Raw genomic sequence first — 23,290 nt, forward strand, 5'->3', positions numbered from 1 at the left:
CCAAACATGAATTCCATAGAAAATGTCGTTTGGAGCTTCTCAAGAGAAAAGTTGCAGAATACCTTATAACAGTACAAAATTAGCTGCTGAAAAAGCTTAATGGTAATTTAAGGTTTATACCAAGCTCAAAACTAAAATTGAACCATGTTTAAAAAGTGTGTTCTTAAATTAAGGCACTTATTGTACAAAAAAGGGAAACATACAAAATTTCCAAAAAACGTGGTTCCCCCTTTTGCATAATATTTTTTCCCAATGTGTACATTTTTATTTTTTTTTTAGTTAATTCGTATTTACGTAATAAGATAAGTTAATAAAACTTAAAAAATTTAAGCTACTTCGATAAAAACCTCAAAAATCAAGCAAAACAAATCAAAAATATGTATTTTTTCGTATGTGAGTGCAATCTAGTCACTTTCTCTGAGCTTTACTCGCGAAACGGTTCATTTCACAGAAAAATGTGTTGGGCATATGTAGTAGATAATTTCACGACCATCAATTTGTATATAACCTCTGATGACCTCCGATCAATAGGTCGCGAGATATTTGCGAAAAACTTTTCGTGACCTTTTGGCCCCTATAACTCTTAACGCGGACACGATATCAATGTCGATTTTTCACATCTTCATAACAAAGCCGTCATTAAGCTGTATACCAAAATTCAGCCCAGTAGGAATTTTTCCGCAGATAAAACCTAAAATAACTGGACTAATTTTAAAAACTAACTTATGGCTGATTCTCTTCTCATTCTTTCCAAAAACAGCTGTAATTTGAAGTTGTTGACAGTATCAGCATCAGCATAGTCATTGCAATTTTATCAATATGCAAACAAATTAAGCATTTTATTTCTAAATATAATTTTTGTAGTTTCTTTCGTTTTTTTTTAAATTTTTCTAAAGAAAAATTAAGTTCGACTTAACCAAATATGAACTGAACCGAATGATACAGAATACACATAAAACGATCCTTAAGTCTCGTTTGAAAATTTCTACAATCAGATTTCAAGAGTATGCACACTCGACCTAGTTGTTATGATTTAATTTGAATATAATTTTTAATATTAGCATTTTTCAATCTATTGGAATTCTGTTCAAGGTGAAGTGTCAACAAGTCACTTAATTGATATGTTATCTCCTGAGATATTTTTTTTGAAATTGTTTGAGTGAAATGACGAGCCCCCACAATTAGCTATAATTAAATTTTATTTACATTTATATATTTTCTGTCATTTGTGATTACATTTATGATTGTATTGTATAATATCATTTATTTATAAACTAGAAGGTACTATATTCAAATCTGGAAAATGCCCTCAAGTTCAAAATAGATTGTTTTTTTAATAACGTGAGACAAATTTCTTAAAATTGATAAAATCCACTGTGATTTTAAATTTTTGTTTTAAAATTTAAAGCTACTAAAACGCATTTATTAATTCATTAAATAGAACATTAAATTAAAAATGCTCAACTTTTTTTAGATTAAACTAATTCGCCTATTGGATATATTACCGACGACGTGCAGCTAGTTGAGGGCGGAAAAAGAATTTAGATTAAAACTAGTTCCAACGCACAAACATGACGAAAATAACTGCATATATTTTTTCATACCCCTAAATGAACGTAAAACATTTATAAATTTGATACTGCAACCCAAGCACAAAGGGGTGAGAAATCCAAATACATTTTTATAATGAAAAAGAAAAAAAGAAAAAAAAAAAACCAGGGTGATAGACGCGCAAAAATGCATTGTCTGTGAAAAGTGGAGTGTATTTGATACGGAAATGTAATTTAACTCTACTTCATGTACACAAAAAAAAAAGGGGGAGATGTGCTCATTGTTGACTTACTGTTCCTGTGATGCAATTTTTTTTTTTTAATGTGCAGCTCTTAAACGCCGCCCTATTATAAAGCGTAGTAATTTCATAAAGAAAATAATAATAAAAAATACCTGCTGTTAAATTAATCATGTTTGGTTTTAATAATTGAAATCTTTATTAAATTGACACAGATATCTTTGATTTTTTAAAAATGAAGCCTTTAATGAAGATTTTGGAACTATTTTAGGTGTCTTATTTTAAGATGGCTTAAAAGAAACCACGAATTCAGATCTTTTAGGCCAGGCAATCTTTTTTGCAATCCCAAAAAGGTTATTTACGTGAAAAGTTACCCATACCAAAGTTGTGTTCTTGTTCTCTTAGCCGCATTTCTGATATAAGATCCTTTTCAATCAATTTTTGACACGTCATTATCAGTCGCTTTTTTGGCAGAATCTCAATTGACCGACATTTTGTTTTTTTTTTCTTTTTGGATTTTATCCAAAATATTATTTTTTTATGCACACAAATTTAATCACGTTTTTTTTTTGTTCAAATTTGTGTATGCAAGAGACGATACTTTTATAATTTAAAGTCAATATGCGACCCACTTAACGTCATTAACCTTGAATTACCTAAGCTAAAGTCGATAAAAGTGAATGACCATAAAAAGTCACTCATGTTTTGAAAATGAATTTTAAATTATTGTTTTTATTTGAAAATAATTGAAAAGAATTTAAATTAAATTTTTTAACACTTTTGTAATTTTATATGATTTATAGCACGTTAATCTGTTTAAATGTTGTTGTGGTTAAAATAAAGATCAATAAAATAAAAATATGTGTGATATGTTTAAAAGTTCACTAATCGGTCGATGTATTAATTAATCCAATCACGTAATTTATTTTAAATTTCGACTTAAGATTTCATCAGAAACATATATTTTTTTCTGGTAACTCTAACAAATTTATTTTAGACAGTTTAGAAAAGCACTGAACGACAATAATTTTTTTTCTGTTAAGCAAGTTTAAACTTCAGTTATAACTATAACCATTTAAGGTTGATTATAAAATTTGTATGTACATAATTTCTCTATTAAACCATTTTTAATCAGAAAAGTATTCAACAATATCCTTGCACATTTTAACGCTCCAATTGCATCAGCTAAAACAAAATGAAACAACAAAGATCGTTTACGTCTTCGTTTCACTGAACCTTTTCATGATCCATACAATTCAAATTATCTTAATGATGCCTAAATACTTCACCACAATTATTTAGTCTTAAATACAAGATCGATATCAATAAAAAATAAGACATGAAGTCAGTGGCTGGGTGAAAAAAGAGCCCTTTTAATAATGCTCGTAAGGGTTGCAAGTACTTGCGCGTGTAGTTTATCAAAATTTTGTTTTTGTTAATCTGGGTTTTAATAAAAAATAAAGTTGCTTATTTATTAGAGATACATACAAGCCTTACAGAGGAGAGTTGTTATAGCCTACGGTAATAAAGTTAATAAAAATTGAAGTAAACTTAATGCGGCGTAAAGTTATCAACAGCGAAGTCAATTTTAACTTAAACCAACTATTTTAGATTTATCAGAACTTCGTAAAACTATCACAAATCTTGTTATCTTGATCAAATTACACTGGTTTACAAAATTAAACTTTTTTTTTGTTGCCGGAACCAAAATATACTTTTCTGAAGGTTTTCGGTGTGCTGAACTCGAATCCGAAGTCAAAAAAATTCTAGCAGCTCGCGTTTTTGAAATATAACCGTTAGAAAATGCAAAAAAACGTTTTTTTGGCTACTTTGGACGTTTTTTTTTCATGTAAGAAAAATTTTTAAAATTAAAATTGTAACGGTTTCTAAAAGACCTGTTTTTCTTCTTTCAAAATCTGTTTAAATCTTTCCGATATCTTTCGTATAGGTCGAGATAGATGAAGTAAGTGTGTTTTGCTCAAAAATAATAGAGGATGTAATAACTTTATACCAGGGTTTCTGGGATACGAATATGATGTCCGATTATTGTTGGTCTCTTATACGTCATTTTCCAAAGTCAGCACACCAGAGGAGAGCCTTAAAAGGAAGTTTTTTGGAAACTAATGGTTAATTTATTTTTTTAAATAAAGTTTTTCTAAGTAAATACATGTTTTTTCTGTTTCATATCTACTTTGCTGAAACTAAGAAATTAGAGCTGATGAAAGTCTTTTAATTACATTTTTGAAAAGGGTATTAAATATGTAGTCAGCAACAGCTAAAATTTTTTCGACAACACATGTGCTGCTTGGCTTACCAATGTATTATAAAGTTATTACATCCTCTATGATTTTTGAGCAAAACACACTTACTTCATCTTAAGATATCTCGGCCTATACGAAAGATATCGGAAAGATTTAAACAGATTTTCTTACATCAAAAAAAAAACTTCCGAAGTAATTAAAAAAAAACGTTTTTTTGCATTTTCTAACGGTAATATTTCAAAAACGCGAGCTGCTAGAATTTTTTTGACTTCGGATTCGAGTTCAGCACATCGAAAACCTTCAGAAAAGTATATTTTGGTTCCGGCAACAGAACCCTTGTTAACCAGTGTTACAGATATGTAGTTGTAGATACCTCACCTTCAAAATCTGAATTTAGGTTGAAGAAAAGGTTTGGGCCTTCAGTCTTTGCCAAAATGTTTGCTTCATCAATTTGTATTTGTATCCAATTTTAATTTTAGTAAACTATTTAAGAAAGAAGACATTAGGCCTTTACAACGATACATAAAAGCTAAGGTTTTGCTTGTTTTCAAGACTTCATAAACTCGAGAATTTAAAAAATAGTACCGTAAAACCGGGTGACTTTGGCACGTTTTCAAATTCAAATGTGAATAACTTCTGCAATAATTTTTTTTTTTAATGAAGATTTCAACCAATTTACCTACTTCGCTCATTCTATAGGTATGATTAATCTTGAAGAAATCTGTCCGACAGTTCTATAGATAAATGCCAAAATATGGGTGGCCAAAGTCACCCTCCATTCCGGGTGACTTTGGCCGGTAGGACGTTTGCTATATTTCCAGTTCAACTACAAGTAGCACGTCATTCTAACCCAGCCCAAATGAAAGAGCAGATTTTTTAAAACATGATGGGTATTTTTTTTATTTTCGTGCACAGAATTGTCGGTTTTTATTTGATTAAAAAAAAAAACAAAAAATTAAAATTAGCATAAATTTTGATATCCTTCAAAGGATATGGAAAAAAATCGTCTCTCTCTGCGGTCAACCATTGGAACAGGAAGTTTCTTCTCCAGATCACTTTTGGTGACTTGTGCAACGTCTTTTTTCTCTGAAGCTGTACCCAGCACCTCTTCGCAGGAATGACACTGTAACCTCATCGTTATCAACATTTAAGATGCAGCCGAAGTAAATTGTTATTTTAGAAGCCTAGGAAACACATCTTTCGGCACTGTTTTGTTTTCGAGTTTGCCATCTTATACGCTGTTAAGGTCTTCATCCATAATATTTTAAGAGGCCGAAAGAAGGCTACGTCTAGTGGTTGAGCTGCCAAATGTTGATATGCCACCCGGCCAAAGTCACCCGATATGCCGGCCAAAGTCACCCTACCATATGGCATTTTTTATAAACAAATTAAAATTAATTTTTATGAAATAATTACAAGGGTAGAATAAAAGTAATTCAACTTGCTAAACAATGCACATATCGGAGTTAAAGTCATTTTGCAATCCTATTTCTTCAACATGTTCAAACCATCCAACATTTTCAGGTGATTTTTTTTTTTAGCATTTTTAAGAAAACTAAATTTTATTATAAATTAATATCTAATTTTAATTAAATAAAGCTAGTATGATCACTTTTGAATTCATCAAATTATACGAATTTACAAAGAAACTTGGAAAAAATCAAACAAGTCCTTCATATATTAACAATTTTTTAAAAAAAGTGTCCATGTCAAAGTCACCCGCCAGGCCAAAATCACCCGGTTCTACCGGTAAAGTACTATGCATTTGCTTTAGACAAATAACAATGGCCAAAATGTATCGGTCTAGGAACATGTAGTCTCGAATACTTTTCCAACATTAATATTACAAACTATTGGACTACACTAAGGAACAATTTTTCATAAGGACACCAACGTAATATAAATTTATATATTTCTTATGATACCTATGGGAATTAATATAGGCTATTCATCGTATCCATTAGTATTTACGTCAAAACAAGAGGTAATAGAAACAAAAGAGTAGGTAAGAGATCTACTTTAACAAACTTCTAAACCAATCTTTATTTTCTTGTACCTAATTCCTTTTCAAGTTCCTTTTTTTTTTTTTTATCCGGAGCTACAAACATAACATGATCATTAGGGTGGGTAAAAAAAAATCGAAATTCGGTTTTTTGATTTTGTGGAATATACTCACCAAATATGAGCTTTTTATCTCAATGGAATTGTCCTCCGCTTCGCAATTTTAAATTTTTACATCAATCTTATACTAAAAAAAATTAATTTTTTTTTTAATATATCGACTTTTAAGGAAATTTCTTTACATATTTGTGTAGGAAATTGAACGCTCTACAAAAAAGGTCTTAAACATTTTTTCCGTTTATCTAACCGTTTAAAATATATTTGAGATCAACGTTTGAGAAAATCTTTAAAAATTCGCTTTTTATTAATTTTGTAACAAATTGAAAAATTATAATAATCAAACGGGCAAGACTAACAATTTTACTTCTGTAAAGCTGTATACATGCTTCTTTTGCTTCTATAAAGCTTTATAGAAGCAAAATTGTTAGTTGGGTAATCTTGTAGGAAAAAGATTGCTCCACAAAAAAGGTCTTATAAACTTTTTTTTTTATTAATCTAACTATTTAAAAGATATTCGAAGTCAAATTAAAAAAAAATATAACATCAATTTTTTACTTTTCAAAATTTTCTAATTCACTGAAAAGTCATTATTATCAAATAAGCAAGATGTATTTTTGTAGGGGTTTAAACGTTCTAAAAAAAAAGTCCTGAACATCAAACTGATTGCTTTAATCGTTTAAAAGATATAAGAAGATATATAATAGCGGAGTTTCGAATAAGTGCTCAGTTTTATTATTATTGCACCTAATGCATTGTATTATATTCAAATGTGTAAACCAATTAATATTTAAAAAAATGCAAGTCATCTTGAATTTTTATGAATCCATAATTACCCTTTAAAGTAGTAGGTATCGTATATTTAAATGTGCAGAACAACGACAGGAAAAAATAAAACACAATTTTTTTTTTTTTTTTTTTAATATTTAGTTGAAAAGAAAGTTGTTGATTTTTAATTTTGTGTGCTTCTTTTTCTCACCCTTCTTCTTTTACTACTTCTCTCTTTCATAACAAGAAGAAGAAATAAATAAAAAAAAAATCTCTGCTCAAGACATTGCGTCAAAATTGAAAGTGGTTTCATTCCCAAATAATATAACGAACAAAAAAAAAAAAAATAAGTTGAACCCTTGGTAACTTGTCGGCTTACTAAATTTTTGTATACATATATTTTTTTTTTATTTTTTAAATAACCTGATTTTAATCTTCAAAATATACACAAAAATTTTTTATGTAAGCTTTTTATTTCATCTGAGGAATGTCTCGTCCAGTTAGTATGGTGCATATTTTCGATTATTCATTCATTCAACAACAACAAAAAATATTAAAAGAAATGGTGACAGTGTAACATCAAAAATTGATATATATATATACTATATCGTATCGAGACTTTTATTATTATTACTATTAAAGAGCTTTCTTGTTATCACACTATACGAGTGGAGGTTATTACTCACTCAAAATGGATAGCAAAACAATGCGCGAGTAACTTGGTGTCATGGTTTAAATGTGCGATTCATTTCTTTCAGTAGTGCGCCAGTTGTGATTCGTTTTGGACTCTCTCGGTTTCGGGGCAGAAGAAGCCACATGGTTTTCAAGTCTTGATTTGGGTCAGTAAAATAAAGAAAAAACCTCAAGACACACAAATATTCGGGTGTTGAGATAAAAGAAACAAAAAAATCGCAAATTAAAATGCAAAGACGAAGCTTTTATAACTAAATGAAATAATTAGCAGACATTTGACACTTTTTGTCATTCGAAAGTGACTAAAAGACTATAATACTACAACAACGACTGACTACGGACGTAGCCGCACGCACAAGTCGCGGTCTGCTATTTGAAAACCGAGTTTAGTATTTCATATATCACTGTTGGACCGCACACACGCCTCGCGGATACTTTTGAATCGTGCCGCCAATTTTTTATATTTAAACTTTTTCTTCTTCTCTGTTTCAAGTTAAGTGTTGTTGCGAGAAGAGAAGTTGATATAACTTCATTCTAAACTCTGCGTTTTTTATACATTTTTGTAAGTTTGATTAAGAAGAATGTTATTTTTATTTGAAATACAATAATTCTCTTGTGTGACGGTCAACAAAATGATGATGTCAGTAGTTAATGTGTCATTCTGGTGTGTTTGAACCCTTTACAATGGACTATTGTGTTTTTGTTAGACGTGATGAGAATATTTGAATTTTATTGGTTCATGTAAATTTTACTTAACTTACAAGAGTGTGTTTTATTGAAGAATTATATTGAAGGCATTATTATTGCTGCACTTTAGTTATAGAGGATAGGTTGCAAAAAACAGTTTACCATTTTTGTGTGCCCGCATTGAATAATTTTAATCGCAAAAGATTTCTTTTTTAATTGCGTTTTGTTTCGTGTTTTGTTATCAAAAAAAAAAAAAATTAATAATATATAAGAGTGCCCAATGGTATTATGTATGTTTTTTTTTTTGCTTATTCCTCAAATGGTATTCCGGAAAAATTTGATTTGGCAACAATACATGAATGTGATGTCTTGAAAGAGGGTGTGTGATGTGATTAGTGATTTATTTATATTTTTTTTTTATTATTAAATTTAACCTCTTGAGATAGTGAGTGCCTGAGCATTGATTTAATTATGATATTATTTTTTTTGGTATTACAAAATCAGTCTTTTGTCTCTTTCCAATCTAATCATTTGAGAAAATACCTTTAAAGTGATTTATTTTGAAAAATAAAAGTATCAGTTGACTAATAAGTTTAATTAAACATGTGCTGTGATAGTCAGGTGGTGCTGATCATTTCATTTTCAAATAGGTACTTGCCGCTGGATTTATGTGATGGGATGGTTAGAAGTTTTATTTACAGTCTTGCACTTCGAAATTAATTTCCGAACTAAAGTCCATTTCGATTTTTTAATTTAAAATGAATTCGGGGTGTGGGTTTTGGAACAAAATAGAACTTTTCATTTGAGAAAGATATGGATCAGCTGCTTACTTCTAAAAGTAAACACTTTTCTGATAAACATTCAATTAACAGGATTTGTAAATTGTAAATTTGGGATTCACAACTAAAGCCTTTACAAAAATTTCACCCTAACAAATGTATTTGAATGCATTTCTTCGGCTTTGTTTTGCCAATAAGTTTAATTTCTTCGGGTGGACTTTGTTTTTTTTTTTTTTTTTTGACTGTATGTGTGTCGATTTTCGTCACATATTGAACATGAACATATCACGCTGAGTTTTAACGCTAAAGCTATTTGATCTGGGCGGTTGAAATGTCTAACACAAATAGTAGACCAGTGCCAATAATTTTTGAAAATAAAAAAATTATTAGCAGGTGGTACGAAAATTTAGGATAAATGGTATATGAAAGGGGAAAAATAAATTGCCCACAAACAAATTGGCGGAAAGGGGGTGTGTGGGCGACAAAGTTGGTTTGGGTGTCAAAAATATTTGTTTTTTACGATTTCTGTCAAAAGTAGACATCCTATCAAAAAAAGTTAAATGCAAAAGTTGCAGATAATAAAAGTTTCTACAACTTTTACTCAATCCATATTTTTATACCTATAACCTCAAAAATATTGAAACAAACGATTTTTTTATTTTTTATTTTTATCTTTTACAAAAATTGTTGGATTTTAACAAAACTTGGTTAAAAATTACTTTGTAATGTTTTCTATCTAATTTAAAATTTTTGACGAATTTATAATTTGAAAAAATACACAGACATAAAAAGGTAATATATTCCGAACTGACATTGGTTGCCAAATTGTCAAAATATGACAATTTGGCGACCAATGTCAGCTAACGTATTTCTTAATTGTTTTAAATTACCGACGAAAACGCACAAAAACCAAACCACACACACCACTAATTTTTGACAATTATTAACCATTTTCCGAGAAGAACCACGAAGAAAATTTGTTTTTTTTTTTTTAATTTATAAATTTTTCAAATGACATTTTATAAACCAAAACAAAAACAAATTTCCTGTTTACTGCGATTGAAATATAAAAATTAAAGGCAGACTTGACAGATTGGTGCCCATTTTTGACAAACAAATTTTGACAACGTTCGGAAGATATTACCTTATTAGGTTTGTTCCAGACTTTTTGTGCACTAAATTCGGCAGTCTGTCAAATTAATGAGAGTTGGGAGAGAATTCTTTCAGAAGGAAATAAAACTACGAAAGATTGCCAAAAAGTCTGGAACAAGTTGAACACCATTATACAACACAATTTCATATTTTATGCTTTATTCGATAAACATTAACACTTTTTTAATGCAAAAAACACGTAAACGCGATTCAATTTAAAAAAATCACTACAATTTGATTTGTTTTCTTCTCTATTTATTTGTTTGACATACGTCAACTTTTCATTTGACAGAACTCATATTTCTGCCGGAAGAAATTCTCTGGGCTAAATTTGTCAGGGTGGGGAAATTTTTTACTCTCTCGTGAGCGCTCTCTTCTACACAATTTTTGAAGTTGGGAACAGACTCTGACCAAAAATAACCAAAAATTACTAAATTCGGCAGTTGCAAACTGAGTGTGGAACGGACCTATTATGTGTAGGTAGGTACTGTGGAAAAAATAGTCTATTTTTCAATCAAAAAAGTTACCGAAAAAATTTTTGATTTTTTGAAAAATTTGGAATGCAGTTATTTAGATTAAAACCTTTTATTTAAGATTGTGTGGAAAAACTATACTTTTAGAAAATATTGAGAAAAGTTGAAAAAAAAAATAATTTTTCCGTAAATGACAGTAATATTGCCGAGAAATAATTTTCCATAGAAACCAAATTATACTTTTCTAATGGCCTTTTTTTTAATTTGAATCTAACATTAGAATAGCTCTAACGTGTAAAGTTTTTGAGATATTGAATTTTGAACGTCCAAACACTATTTTTGTGATGTTTTGGTAAGGTAATATCTCGAAAACGTGATGTGATAGAATTTTTGTGACTTCGGATTCGAGCTCAGCGCATAAAAAACCATTAGAAAAGTGTACTTTGATTTCTACAAAAAAAACACTTTTTGACTAGTGAAATCGAACAAGGCATTCAATTTTTTCTGGAGAAAATAGTTAATTTATTGTACAAGTGTCCTACCGTAACGAAAATTTAGCGTTTTATGGGAATAAAACTTTTCAAGGCAAATAATATTTCACTAAAAAACGCGAATAAAACCTCTTTCTTTTTATTGTTCTAGTTATTTGTTTTAGGTCCAATTTATTCACACTCCATTAAATTTAAAGTCGCCATTAAAAAAGGGAAATTTTAAAATTTGTATGCGATTTGACAGTTTTATAATTTTTAATGGAGCCTTTAAAAATAATGGAGAGTGAATAAATTGGGCCTTAATGTGTTAATGAAACCTCATACAAAATCAGCTATTTTTACAAAACAAATGTTCATAATATACGTATATTATGAACATTGCTTTTGGGTACAAATGAAATTTCTTATCAAAGGCGTATGAGCCGTTTTAGGGATCACTAAATTTTCAAAATGAAAAAGCTCTAAAAAGATGGAAATCGTTACGGGCGTGAAATTTTCCTTATATTATTATGAATTATTCTATGTTAACAGAACTGAACAAAATTATCTACGCATTTTGAATTGAAAATACACTAGCTTAAATTACTGCAATTTCAATATTTATTTGAAAAAAAAATGGCAAAAAAAACTGATAGCAAGAAAACAAATCACGAAACGTTGCATGCGTATTTATCCACAATAAGAAGAAAAACTAGCACTGTAACGGGCGTGACAAGTTATCGTTACGTTGTGACATTTAATATTTTTACTTGCGATATAGGTACTATAGGGCAAGTTTAGGATTCGTAAAAAAAATCGAACTCGAGATAACAATTTTACATGACATTACGATGATGGAGAATGCCAAAAAAGTGGGTCCGGCAATTCTGTCTGTCTGTCTGTCTGTGTGTCTGTCTCTATCTTTAGCTGCAGCCTAAACGAGTGAAGTGATTTTCTTCAAACTTGGTGGTTAGCAGTTTTTGGTGATTCCCTAGAGGGGAAATTGAAATTTTTTTTTTATGACCAAAACTAACGGTACCTGCCATATAACGGAAATAGAAAAGTTAATTTTTTTCAAAAACGGCTCTAACGATTTTGATTAAAATTTTTGTGTGTAGTACTACACATAATAGCCAACTTTTTAAATAAAAAAATATTTTTTGTACCGTTATTAACGGTACCTGTCATAGAACGGTTTTTTTTCGTTTCTGAATATCTCGTACAACATTAACCCGATTTAAATGAAAATTTTTATACAAAAGTGTGTAAGTAAAGATAATATTAAAATTTTAGAAAATTTTCAAAAAAAGCATTTTTGGTTTGTTTTTTAAATATTTCAAAATTTTTTTTTGAAAAATCAATTTTTTGAAAACGAATCAATGAAAAATTTTGAAATTTAGTTTTTATGTGTAAATTTATTATTTCTTCAAAATTTCATACCAACTTTTTTTTTGAAAAATGTTAAAAAAATTTTATATATAAAAAATTATTTTTTTAAAAAACATCTCCTACAATTTTCGAAAATTTTTTTCTAAAAATACCTTTTTATACAAGAAATAAAATGGCATATTTTTTATTTTTTTTAAGATAATTTAAAACGGAGTTTAATTAATTATAAAAACAGATTTAATTTTTTTATACTACTTATGAAATTTCTTCAAAATATCAAATTTTAAATTTCTTGAATGAAAAGCTTTAACATTATAGTTACTTTAAGCATAAGAGCAAGTACGTGCGACCCCAGTCGTGCAATTTATTTCTTGAGTATTCATTTGAAGTACAAATATCAAGTAAACATTTTCTTAGGGTAACATATCATCCAAGATATTCGCTACATTATTCAATAAAACGTTAACGTATAAGTGTAGACTTACAACAGTTCTTAAAACATCAATGTTATAACACCATGTTTTTTTTTGTTGATAGGTATGCTGAAAATCCATATTTGGGTTAAATTAACCTGTCTGTACGTGATGTTGCTTTGTTTTTTTGAGCTTCGGTTTTCAATTATTTGTTAGTCGAATCTTATTGTTGTCTACGGAATATGTTTACCTATAATCTATACTTTTTACCCCAAAGACGGCAGAATTGTACAGAACAAACCATCTGAAAATATAAAAACAAACAAAAACACGGCAAAACAAACACTCACAATTGACTACTAAGCTAGAAAAAAGTTAAAAAAAAACAACTATTTTTGAAGGAGTAGTCTCACCTTTCATCGTACATGAAGTAAAACAAAACACCCTGCATAAAACATTCAAATCAAATAAACTTTCTAGACAAGTGATTCACATGAACTTGAAATGAAATTTTATTGACAGAAAACATTTCATAACATGCAGACAGCTAATGCTATGCAAGTTAATTGCCAGCCACTATGTCCCTTGGCTTGGTTACTCTTGAAACATTAAACGTGAAATTGGCATAACAATCAAAACCTTCTGATAAAAAAAAAAAAAAAAAACAAACACACCAAAACCTTGAATACGCAATTGTTTTATAATTCTTTTTTCTTTCTTTGTATAAAACTCTTCATATGTAAGTCCAAAAAAAAAAAAATCCAGCCTTATTAGAATTCCTAATTCGCTGCGACTTTGATCTAATAAAACTGAACAAAAGTCTTTACATAATCATGTGGCATACTTGTGGTAACGAGTTTTGTTTTCTTTTTTTTAATATATATCTTTGGCAAGAAAGTTACCTCACTTTGAATATAAAGCTCATCCATCCAATTGGCTTTGATGGTTGCAAATTTATATCCAAAAATAATTTATGTTAAATTTTTTAAAACTATAATATTATGACTTTTTTTGTATTGTTGCTTCTTTGTTTTTATTTATTTATGAGGTGTGGTGTGACACAGCATTTGAAATTGTCAATGAAATTTTTTAAGGGGGTTATCTGCACACAATAATTATATCGGTTGCTATATAAAATGCAAATTATTTTAACCATAACATTTTAATATATGCACGTGATTTTGTATTAAAAAAAAAAAACGTTTTTTTTATTTGCAGATTCCTAAATAACAAACAAAACAAAAAAAGAAACAAATTTCAAACACGCATGAAATTAACTTTTTTTGCGCAAAGACTTCTCTTGGATTAATCGCCGTATTTAGTCAATATTCTAGTTTCATTTATATTTATAAGGTAAGTTCAATAAATCAATTAATGAATTATTTTCAGTCTCTATACAGTTAGGTACTTTGAAAAAGTAAACAAAAAATGTTTTGTAATTTATGCATGCAAATTATTTCGTACGGTAAATTTTTCTATTTTGTATCGAAATAGACAAGTTCTTAGAATATTAAATACTGATTCTAGTGTTGTGATTTATATTTTCTTACGGAGGGAATTTATTATGTAGGCATTGTGCTTCAAATTTTGCCATTACTTAATTCTTCTTTAAGTTTTTAGTTTGAGGCAGATTTTTGGTTCTTAAAAATAACAGCTAATTAAATAGATTATCTATAAATTTATTTAAGTTGCTGGTATGAGAAAAAAAATCGTTATTTCAAGCCGTCTGGATTTTTACCACAACACTTATGTATCATTTATCAAAACAGCATGTTTCAAAGATGTAATTTTAAGTAATCTCACTTTGATTTCATATCCGTAAAAAAACATAATTTTTCAGAACAGTGCGCTCGAAACAATGAAAGTAATAATTTAACAAGACAAATCTGATGATAATCCTTATTCTGATAAGAACTCCCGAGAAAATGTGTTGAGACAAAAATTTATCAACCAAAAATCTTCCATAATTACGGTCCCTTTTTCGTCATTATAAAAGCAAAGGGAACAAAATTAAAACGGAAAATTAACGATATTCTGGAAATTTTTCCATTGCGAAGCCCCTTCTCCCGAACACATTTCCCCGGGAGTTTTCATTCAGAATACGGCTGAATAACTTTAGATTTAGGGTGAGTAGTGCATAGAAATTTCTTCCACATTTTGCTATGAAACAACACCAAGTTAAATTAGATCAACTCTAAAAAGTTGCATTTTTTCCATACAACTCCAGTCAATAACATTAGTTCACAATATAAACTCAAAAGAATCCTATTTTTCGACTACAAAAACTTGAAAAAAAACTTTTCATTGATGTATATTGAAACCTTTTTTTGACTTATTTATAACAAAAAAAAAAAACAGATTCAAAACTATCAAAAACAAAAATTAGTACCTACAATTTATTGCAATGCTTCCTTTTATCGATGGTTCAATAAAATACATTAACTTGTCTTGTGGTAAAATGACTAAATTATTAAAGTTAATTAATTCAAATTGTTATATCTTCGGTCTAATTTTAAGTATAAAAACTTTTATACTTTTTTGAAAACTACAATAACATTTTTTTGATGCATAACTAGACGTTTGTTTTATGACTTCCAAAATTAATATGACATTTTACACATTAAAGTATGAGCTAAAGATTAAAAGGTCATTCATTTTTTCTCATAAACAAACGATACTGCATCAACAAATTACAATGTGGTAGTTCAATTTTGTAGCAAAGCATAGACGCATCGATTCTAGTTAATTTGAGTGCGCTGAATTCAGTGGTGGCAACCGTTTTAAAAACTTGGCTAAGGTTTTCGATATATTTTGAAAATAAAATCTTAGGTCGGAACTCTCAAAATACTGATATTTTCCAATAATTTTCGTCGTTTTTAATAGTTTGTAGTTTAAAGGAAAGCTATTCTTGTATATAGCAATATGTATAAGGCTATTCCAACCTAAATTATTGTGTTTCGGGCGCTTAAGAAGCATTTAAACAAACTTCATTTAAACTTCTTCATGTTTTTTTTTATTTTTTGACTTTCAAAGCATTGATGATTTAACATTGATTCCAGATATTTTATATTATTGATATAGCATCTAATTCCAAATAAGAATTAAACGCTGCAAACCTCAAAAAATTCAGGAGCTACTAAGCTACGGAAATTTATGAAAACTTAAACTTTAGAATAAGTTAAATTAGTTTTTGAATTTTTAACTTAAACGATATATAAGGTAATTAAAGAGTTATCGGGAATATTCAAATACTTTTTGGAAGAACAAAAAACATACTTATAGACACCGTTACAAATTATGTCACAATAAATTACCACATATTAAAGCATACCTAACTTCAAAAGCACTCAAAATAACGTTTTTTGCATTTTATAACTGTAGTATTTCAAAAACGGAAGCCAATAAAATATTTCGGGTTCTAGTTCAACCTCCAGAAAAGTAAATTTTCGTTTTTGTGGTAAAACAAAAAAAAGTTTAATTTTGTTGACCAGTGTTATTTGATACACCACTAAATTCAGCACACTCGAATTGACAGAGTTATCACAGAGTTATTAAATAAAAAGCTAGTTCCTTATTTAAAAATTATCTTAGACAAAAAAAAAAAAACCAATTTTGTGCCATCAAAAAATACGGGAGCGGGTCATAATTCTGCTTGTCAAAATTCTGTACGACAAAATTCTGTGGGGTTAAAATACTGTAATACCATAATTCTGTACGTCATTATACTGTAATTACAAAATTCTGTACGTCAAAATACTGTATCAACAAAATACTGACATGCAAAATTCTGTTTTGTAAAATTCTGTACCGCAAAATACTGTATATCAAAATTCTGTAAAAATGCTGTAAAGTGCGGGCGCACTTTTTTACATTATCAAAACGATATTTTTTTACAGCATTTTTACAGAATTTTGATTTACAGAATTTTGATGTACAGAATTTTGAATTACAGTATTTTGACCAACCAGAATTTTGCTGTACAGAATTTTGTTTTTTTTTTTTTTTTTTTTTTAATTTGAATTTTGAATACAGAATTTTGCAACATACAGAATTTCGACCCCAACCCAAAAAATACATATTTTTTTTAGCAAAACTATGTTACTAAAATTACATTACTTTTCTTTATCCAAAAACTTGTGATTATCAAAATTGACACACATTTGAAGTATGGGAATTTGGAACATTTAAAACTTAAAAAAAAAAACGGGAGCGGGTCATAATTCTGCTTGTCAAAATTCTGTACGACAAAATTCTGTGGGGTCAAAATACTGTAATACCATAATTCTGTACGTCATTATACTGTAAATACAAAATTCTGTACGTCAAAATACTGTATGAATAAAATACTGACATGCAAAATTCTGTTTTGTAAAATTCTGTACGGCAAAATACTGTAAATCAAAATTCTGTAAAAATGCTGTAAAAATATATCGTTTTGATAATGTAAAAAAGTGCGCGCGCACTTTTTTACATTATCAAAACGATATATTTTTACAGCATTTTTACAGAATTTTGATTTACAGAATTTTGATGTACAGAATTTTGAAATACAGTATTTTGACCAACCAGAATTTTGCTATACAGAATTTTGACTTTCAGAATTTTGTTCCTACAGCATTTTGCACTTACAGAATTTTGACATACAGTATTTTGGCATACAGTATTTTGAATACAGAATTTTGCAACATACAGAATTTCGACCCCAACCCAAAAAAAACACACTTCTACTAAACATTCATCATGAATGATAAATTAAATATACATTTCAATAATTACTATTACAGTGTTATCTGAACTTGTACATGCAAATCAAGTGCATTTAATGAATGTTTTTCTACTTTAACGTTATATGTATCTAAGTTGATGTATTTTCAATCAAACTTGTTATATTTTTTTTTTTTACAATGTTTTACTTTTTTTTTACAGATAACAAAAACAAATTAAAACAAAAAATGGCGGTCATGTTGCATGAATTGTATGATTGGTACAGAGACCTACTGGACAATCGCAGTGGTAAGTTTAAAAAAAAAAATAATTTTTGTTTTGTTTTGTTTTTCTTTTTGAAAATCCTTTCTAACTAAATAATTCCTACGAGAATTTTTTTAAAGATCAATATTAAATTTCAAAAAAGACTAGAAAAATGGTTATCATCATAAAAAGAATAAATATTTTATAACGGTCATATTCTGTGTGTATTGTATACAAAATTTACTTGAATACTGTCATAACTAAAAAATCACGAACTTTGAGTTTTAAAAGCTGAAGTTATTGGAATAAAGTAATCTATAGTCCTGCAGAAAGTCATTTCTTAACTTTAAAAACTGACGGAGAGGGAGCACTAGTTTTGTTTTAGAAACTGATTTTGTACATACAAAAATAGATCGATACTAAATTTAAAACTCGTTTTGTAAATTATGACAGTGTTTAAGTAAATTAGCGACATGTTTAATTTAAGAATTACTTAAAATTCAGTACTATAATAGAACTGAGTTTTAAGACAGCAGACTGAATATTTCGGTTAAAATGTAGATATTTACAAGTTGTGAGTATAAAACTCATTTAACGGTGACTTCCCGACAAACAATTTTGGTTCTATAAAGCTTTACAGATGCAATTGTTGCTTCTGTAAAGCATTATAGAAGCAAAATTGTTAGTAGGGATTATATCATCAAAATTCTTGCATTCCATCAGTAATGTTTTTGGTCTGATAAATGTCACAACTGACAGAAGGAAGAAACGAAAGTGTTTTGCTCTTTCACTTAAAGATGGTAAATGTCTATGGCGTGTTGTCATCAAGTTATTGGACTTTGGCTAATTTATCATTCAATTGTTTTTAAATTGTATGAAAAATTTGTCAAAACGTCGTCACAGCTGTTTATTGTCTTCACTCTGTGTACCTGTTACAGATATCTTAGCTCTCTTCAAAGCAGACATAATCTTATTATATATGTGAATCCTAATATGGCCTATATATAGGTAAGATGTTTACATTTTTTGTTTTGTGGTCTCATATTTCTTTGTATTGAATATCAGTGATCGTAAGTGGAGTAGCAACAGGTGGGTTGGAATTAGTGTTTCGTTTTTTTTTTTTAATTTTATTTTTCTTCAAAAAGATCAGAGGAACGTGTAGAAATGAAATATCATTTGGTTTACGTTTAGCATTGTCTGGGGTTCCTTTGTGGTTGATGACATAAGGTGTTTTCTTTTTGTTTTTATTTTTTATTTTCTATGAGAAATTGTAGACGGCTTTTTTACAAAAAGAAATTGTTATAAATTGTTGTTATATCTTCTACTTTATGAATACTTTTTTGTTAATTAATTTAAATCACTTTAACATGGTTACGAATTTTGTTTTTGTTTATATTGATGTTTAAAAACTAACTTCAGTTTAAGTTACAACATTTTTACGACGTGATTACAGTTTTGAGTGGGAATTCCCTATTTAATTTCACTGAATAGGTGCTATTCAATAAAAATTAAGAAATTAAGACGTCAGAAGTCTAAATATTCTGTTTTCCATATATAAAGTACTTCTGTGAACTTTTTCGTTTGTTAAAATTGTCAAGTGCAAAGGCTCTTTCTTAAACAGCACTACGAATGTGGAATGCATTTCATTTTGCTAAAATTAAAATAAAAAACATTGATTTTTTTATATTATTTAAAGCTTTAAACGAATATCTGCTTCGTTAAGAGCTTTAAATCTCATTAAATCTTATAGAAAAAAAGTTCTACATTGTCCCACACCATGAACATTTACAATAAACCTAATCAAAATATCACCTTAAGTTCATATTAAATCGTTACAAAAAAAAATTGTATTTTGTATAAATTGAAATGCGCTTTATAATTAGTTTAGCACCTAGTCTTTTCAAAATTTTATAATTACACAAATTAGAAAAAGGGATAAATGATGGTGTGTTTAATATGAAAAAAAAAAAAAAACAAAATGTATTAGATTATTTAAATTCTTTACTAAATCACTTTGTGTATACATACATATGCATACATCAATTAGCTGTTAACACTTGATTAACCCTCAAATTGTGTAGTACTTTTACAAGGTTTTTTAATCGATCGATTAAAATGTGTATATGTACCTACATTTACGAGTATAAAGGAAGGGGTTCTAGGTACATATAACGTATTCTGTTGGATGCATAAAAAAGAATTGATACTTCAACTAATTTATATAAAAAAAAAAACAGCTTTTGTTTTTGTATTAAATTATGTTAACAAAAACAATGTTTTATTTATTGATTTTTTTTTTTTGTGTAAGCAAGTTCGCCTTTGATTTATAATTAGAAAATAACAAACTGAACTAGATTATGTAGTTTTAAAATAAGTATTATAATACCTAACGGTTTTTCATATCAATCGAATATTTTGCCTCTGTTTCGCATGTACCCAAAGTTTGTTATTTGTAAAAATCTTTGAATAATAAACCTGGTGTCCAAAGAAAAGTCGACTATAAACCAAACCATGCATTTATAAAGTGTTTTCTTGGTGTTGATTCCTAATCCGAAGTCAAAATTGCACTGACACGTTTTTGGAAATACAGGCCAAAAACAAAGTTTTTGGGTATTTTTTCTGCAAAACTACATTAATTCTTTTTCAAAATTAGTTCTTCTCTCAGAGATATAGGAAATAGAAATTTATAATAATTAAAAATCTTAACAGTTAACATAATTAAAGGATTTTGAAGCAAATACTAATTACATGACTTCTTATTACGGAAAAATACATGTTTAAGCGAAAATAGTAGGTAAGGAGTAATAGCCTGTGCTCACTAGATCCCAAATAGGATAATTTCGAAAGAAAAAAAAAAAAAACAAAAAAGACTTCGAAAAACATTTATTTTATGAATTAATTTTCTATGAACGAGTATTAATTATATGATTGTAAAACGATAATATGTGTTTATTAGAGTGTCCCGTCATTTTATGATGATTTTTGGTTTTGCTCCTGTTTCATCGAAAGAGGTATCAAAATTTGCGTATTAATGAGTAGCTTTTAATATGATCTTACTTTTTAATTTGAACATAACTTTTCGGGCTTTAAAAGTCTTTAAAGGATAAAAATAGGGTATTTATATAATCGCTAGTAGAGGCCCAAAAGTTATCTCGCAATTAAAAAATAAGTATTCCCTCAGACTTTTTTCTTCAATACTAAACTTTGAGACCCCTTACGATTAAATAGACCCGTAAATGTACTAAATTTATAGATTTTAGACTTTTTGGATAGAAAAGCGCAAAAATCAATTCTTTTTACGAGTCTATTTATCGTAAGAAGTCTCAAAAGTTGCGTATTGAAGAGAAGACTCTGAGGGAATACTTACTTTTTAAATTCGATACTTTTTAATTTTGGGCCTCTTCCAGCGATTATACATATAAATACCCTATTTTATGTTATGTTCAAATTAAAAAGTACGTGTAAGATCATATTCAAAGCTACTCGTTAATACGCAAACTTTGATACGTCTTTCGATAAAATAGGAACAAAAGCCACAATCATCATAAAATGACGAGACACTCTACTGTATATTTAGTTCGTGAATACATACCGCAATTTTCTCTCACAGTAAACACATTAGAATCTGCGTTTCTTTTGTTTGATATTTGAGCTCTGACTTTGGTACGAAAGAATCAATCAGTCCTGGAAAAATATGCACGTTTCAGATGTTAGATGTGTACCTTTCATCGATTACAGCACATTCTCTATTGTATTAGGTCAACCGTCTGGAGATCGCCAACTTCCTTTAAATTCTTAATCTAGGGAATTTAGTCTACTTATCACCATACTACGAACTGCTACCAAAGACGTCTTCATTTCCGATTTTGGAACTGCATACTTTTATCTATCCCTAGTTATTTCCTTTTAACAATAGCAAACTTCTTTCAAGATGAAAAGTGTCAACTCGACTTATTCCATAAACAATAAAAAATAGAAAGTTCATGAATTTTCCTCTTATTCAAATCTTTCCATCTCAAAAGTGGACCCATTACAGATTTGACGGTTTTGTTAATCAATGATTACTTCAGTCGAATCAATAAAAATTCAAAACATTCAAAACCTATCGCCTTTATCGTCTACATATTTAAGTTACAAAATAAATATATTTCAAATTCTAATTAACATAATTTCTAACCTAAAATATGCTTTTCTTTTTTATTTTTTCAGACCCCAGAGTAAAAGACTGGCCATTAACTTACTCACCATTTCCCACACTGGCACTATGTTTATTCTATGTTTACTTTAGTAAATCTCTTGCACCAAAGCTCATGGAGAATAGAAAACCATTTAACCTTAGGAAAGTTTTAGTATATTACAATTTATTCCAGACGATATTTAGTGCGTGGATATTTTATGAAGTAAGTTGAAAATGTTTGAATTAATTTAATTCTGTGAAAATTTCTAACTCTCAATACTCTTCTTTTTCAGTATTTACAAAGTGGATGGTGGGGTCACTATAGTTTTAAGTGTCAACCTGTAGACTACTCAACCAGTCCAATGGCGATGCGAGTAAGTTTAGATCAACAAAAAAAAAAAAAAAACTTGTTGCTAGTTTAGTTTTTATTTTTGGTTTTAAATTGCTTGAAACAAACAAAAAAAAAAAGAAAATATATCTTTTCCAATGTTTTCAGATACTAGCATGATGAAAACAAATTTATTTTATGATTTTTTTGAATTCTTTTTAATTTCAAATGCTTTTGTTTTTATTTTTGTTTATGTAAAATAGTTTTTTTTTTTTGTAGATCCAAAATTTAAAGAAAAAAAAAAATGAATACTTTTGATTTTATTATAATTTTTTTATTTAAATATCAATTTAAATTGCAAGAGTTTCTAGTTTGTATTATTATTAGATTGTTTTTTTGATTTGTTTCATTGTAGATGGCTCGCACCTGTTGGTGGTACTACATAGCTAAATTCACAGAATTCTTTGATACGCTATTTTTCATTTTGCGCAAGAAAACGGAACACGTATCAACATTGCATGTCATTCATCATGGTTGCATGCCATTTTCAGTTTGGATGGGCATGAAATTTGCACCAGGTAAAAAAAAATTGAGTTTAATTTTATTTTGTTTGTTTTCTTTTTTTTTTTAATAAGCTGGAAATGATTTGTTGTTTACATTTTTTTTATAGTCGAAGTATAAATTTGAACACGGTTTCATTATAATTATTAAATAATTTTATTTTTGAGGAAAGTAGAGCTGATAATTCTGTACGAATGCGCAACATTTAATTTCATAACGTTATTAGAAAGGGTTTACCCTGAAACAAGCAAATTATTTTGAAAT

The 23,290-nt window shown here is 28.5% G+C and overlaps 1 protein-coding gene across 3 annotated transcripts in view; it reads left to right on the forward strand.

Annotated features, from left to right (window-relative positions):
- The window catches only part of LOC129913756 (elongation of very long chain fatty acids protein AAEL008004), a 62,252-nt gene that overhangs the window by 25,247 nt on the left and 13,715 nt on the right, over window positions 1–23,290 (forward strand). Inside the window, exons 1-6 of one of the 3 annotated variants that reach the window (XM_055992588.1) lie at window positions 7,681–7,775; window positions 14,211–14,345; window positions 17,919–18,005; window positions 22,170–22,360; window positions 22,431–22,511; window positions 22,881–23,043. In XM_055992588.1, coding sequence (XP_055848563.1) covers window positions 17,945–18,005; window positions 22,170–22,360; window positions 22,431–22,511; window positions 22,881–23,043 — 496 coding nt within the window. In that variant the 5' untranslated portion in view covers window positions 7,681–7,775; window positions 14,211–14,345; window positions 17,919–17,944. Of the gene's footprint in view, window positions 1–7,680; window positions 8,192–14,210; window positions 14,346–17,918; window positions 18,006–22,169; window positions 22,361–22,430; window positions 22,512–22,880; window positions 23,044–23,290 lie in introns of those variants that run through there. The other 2 variants (XM_055992586.1, XM_055992587.1) reach the window with 2 other exon arrangements.

This window comes from Episyrphus balteatus, chromosome 3 (genome assembly GCF_945859705.1).
Source record: "Episyrphus balteatus chromosome 3, idEpiBalt1.1, whole genome shotgun sequence".
In the NCBI taxonomy this organism is placed as follows: domain Eukaryota; kingdom Metazoa; phylum Arthropoda; class Insecta; order Diptera; family Syrphidae; genus Episyrphus; species Episyrphus balteatus.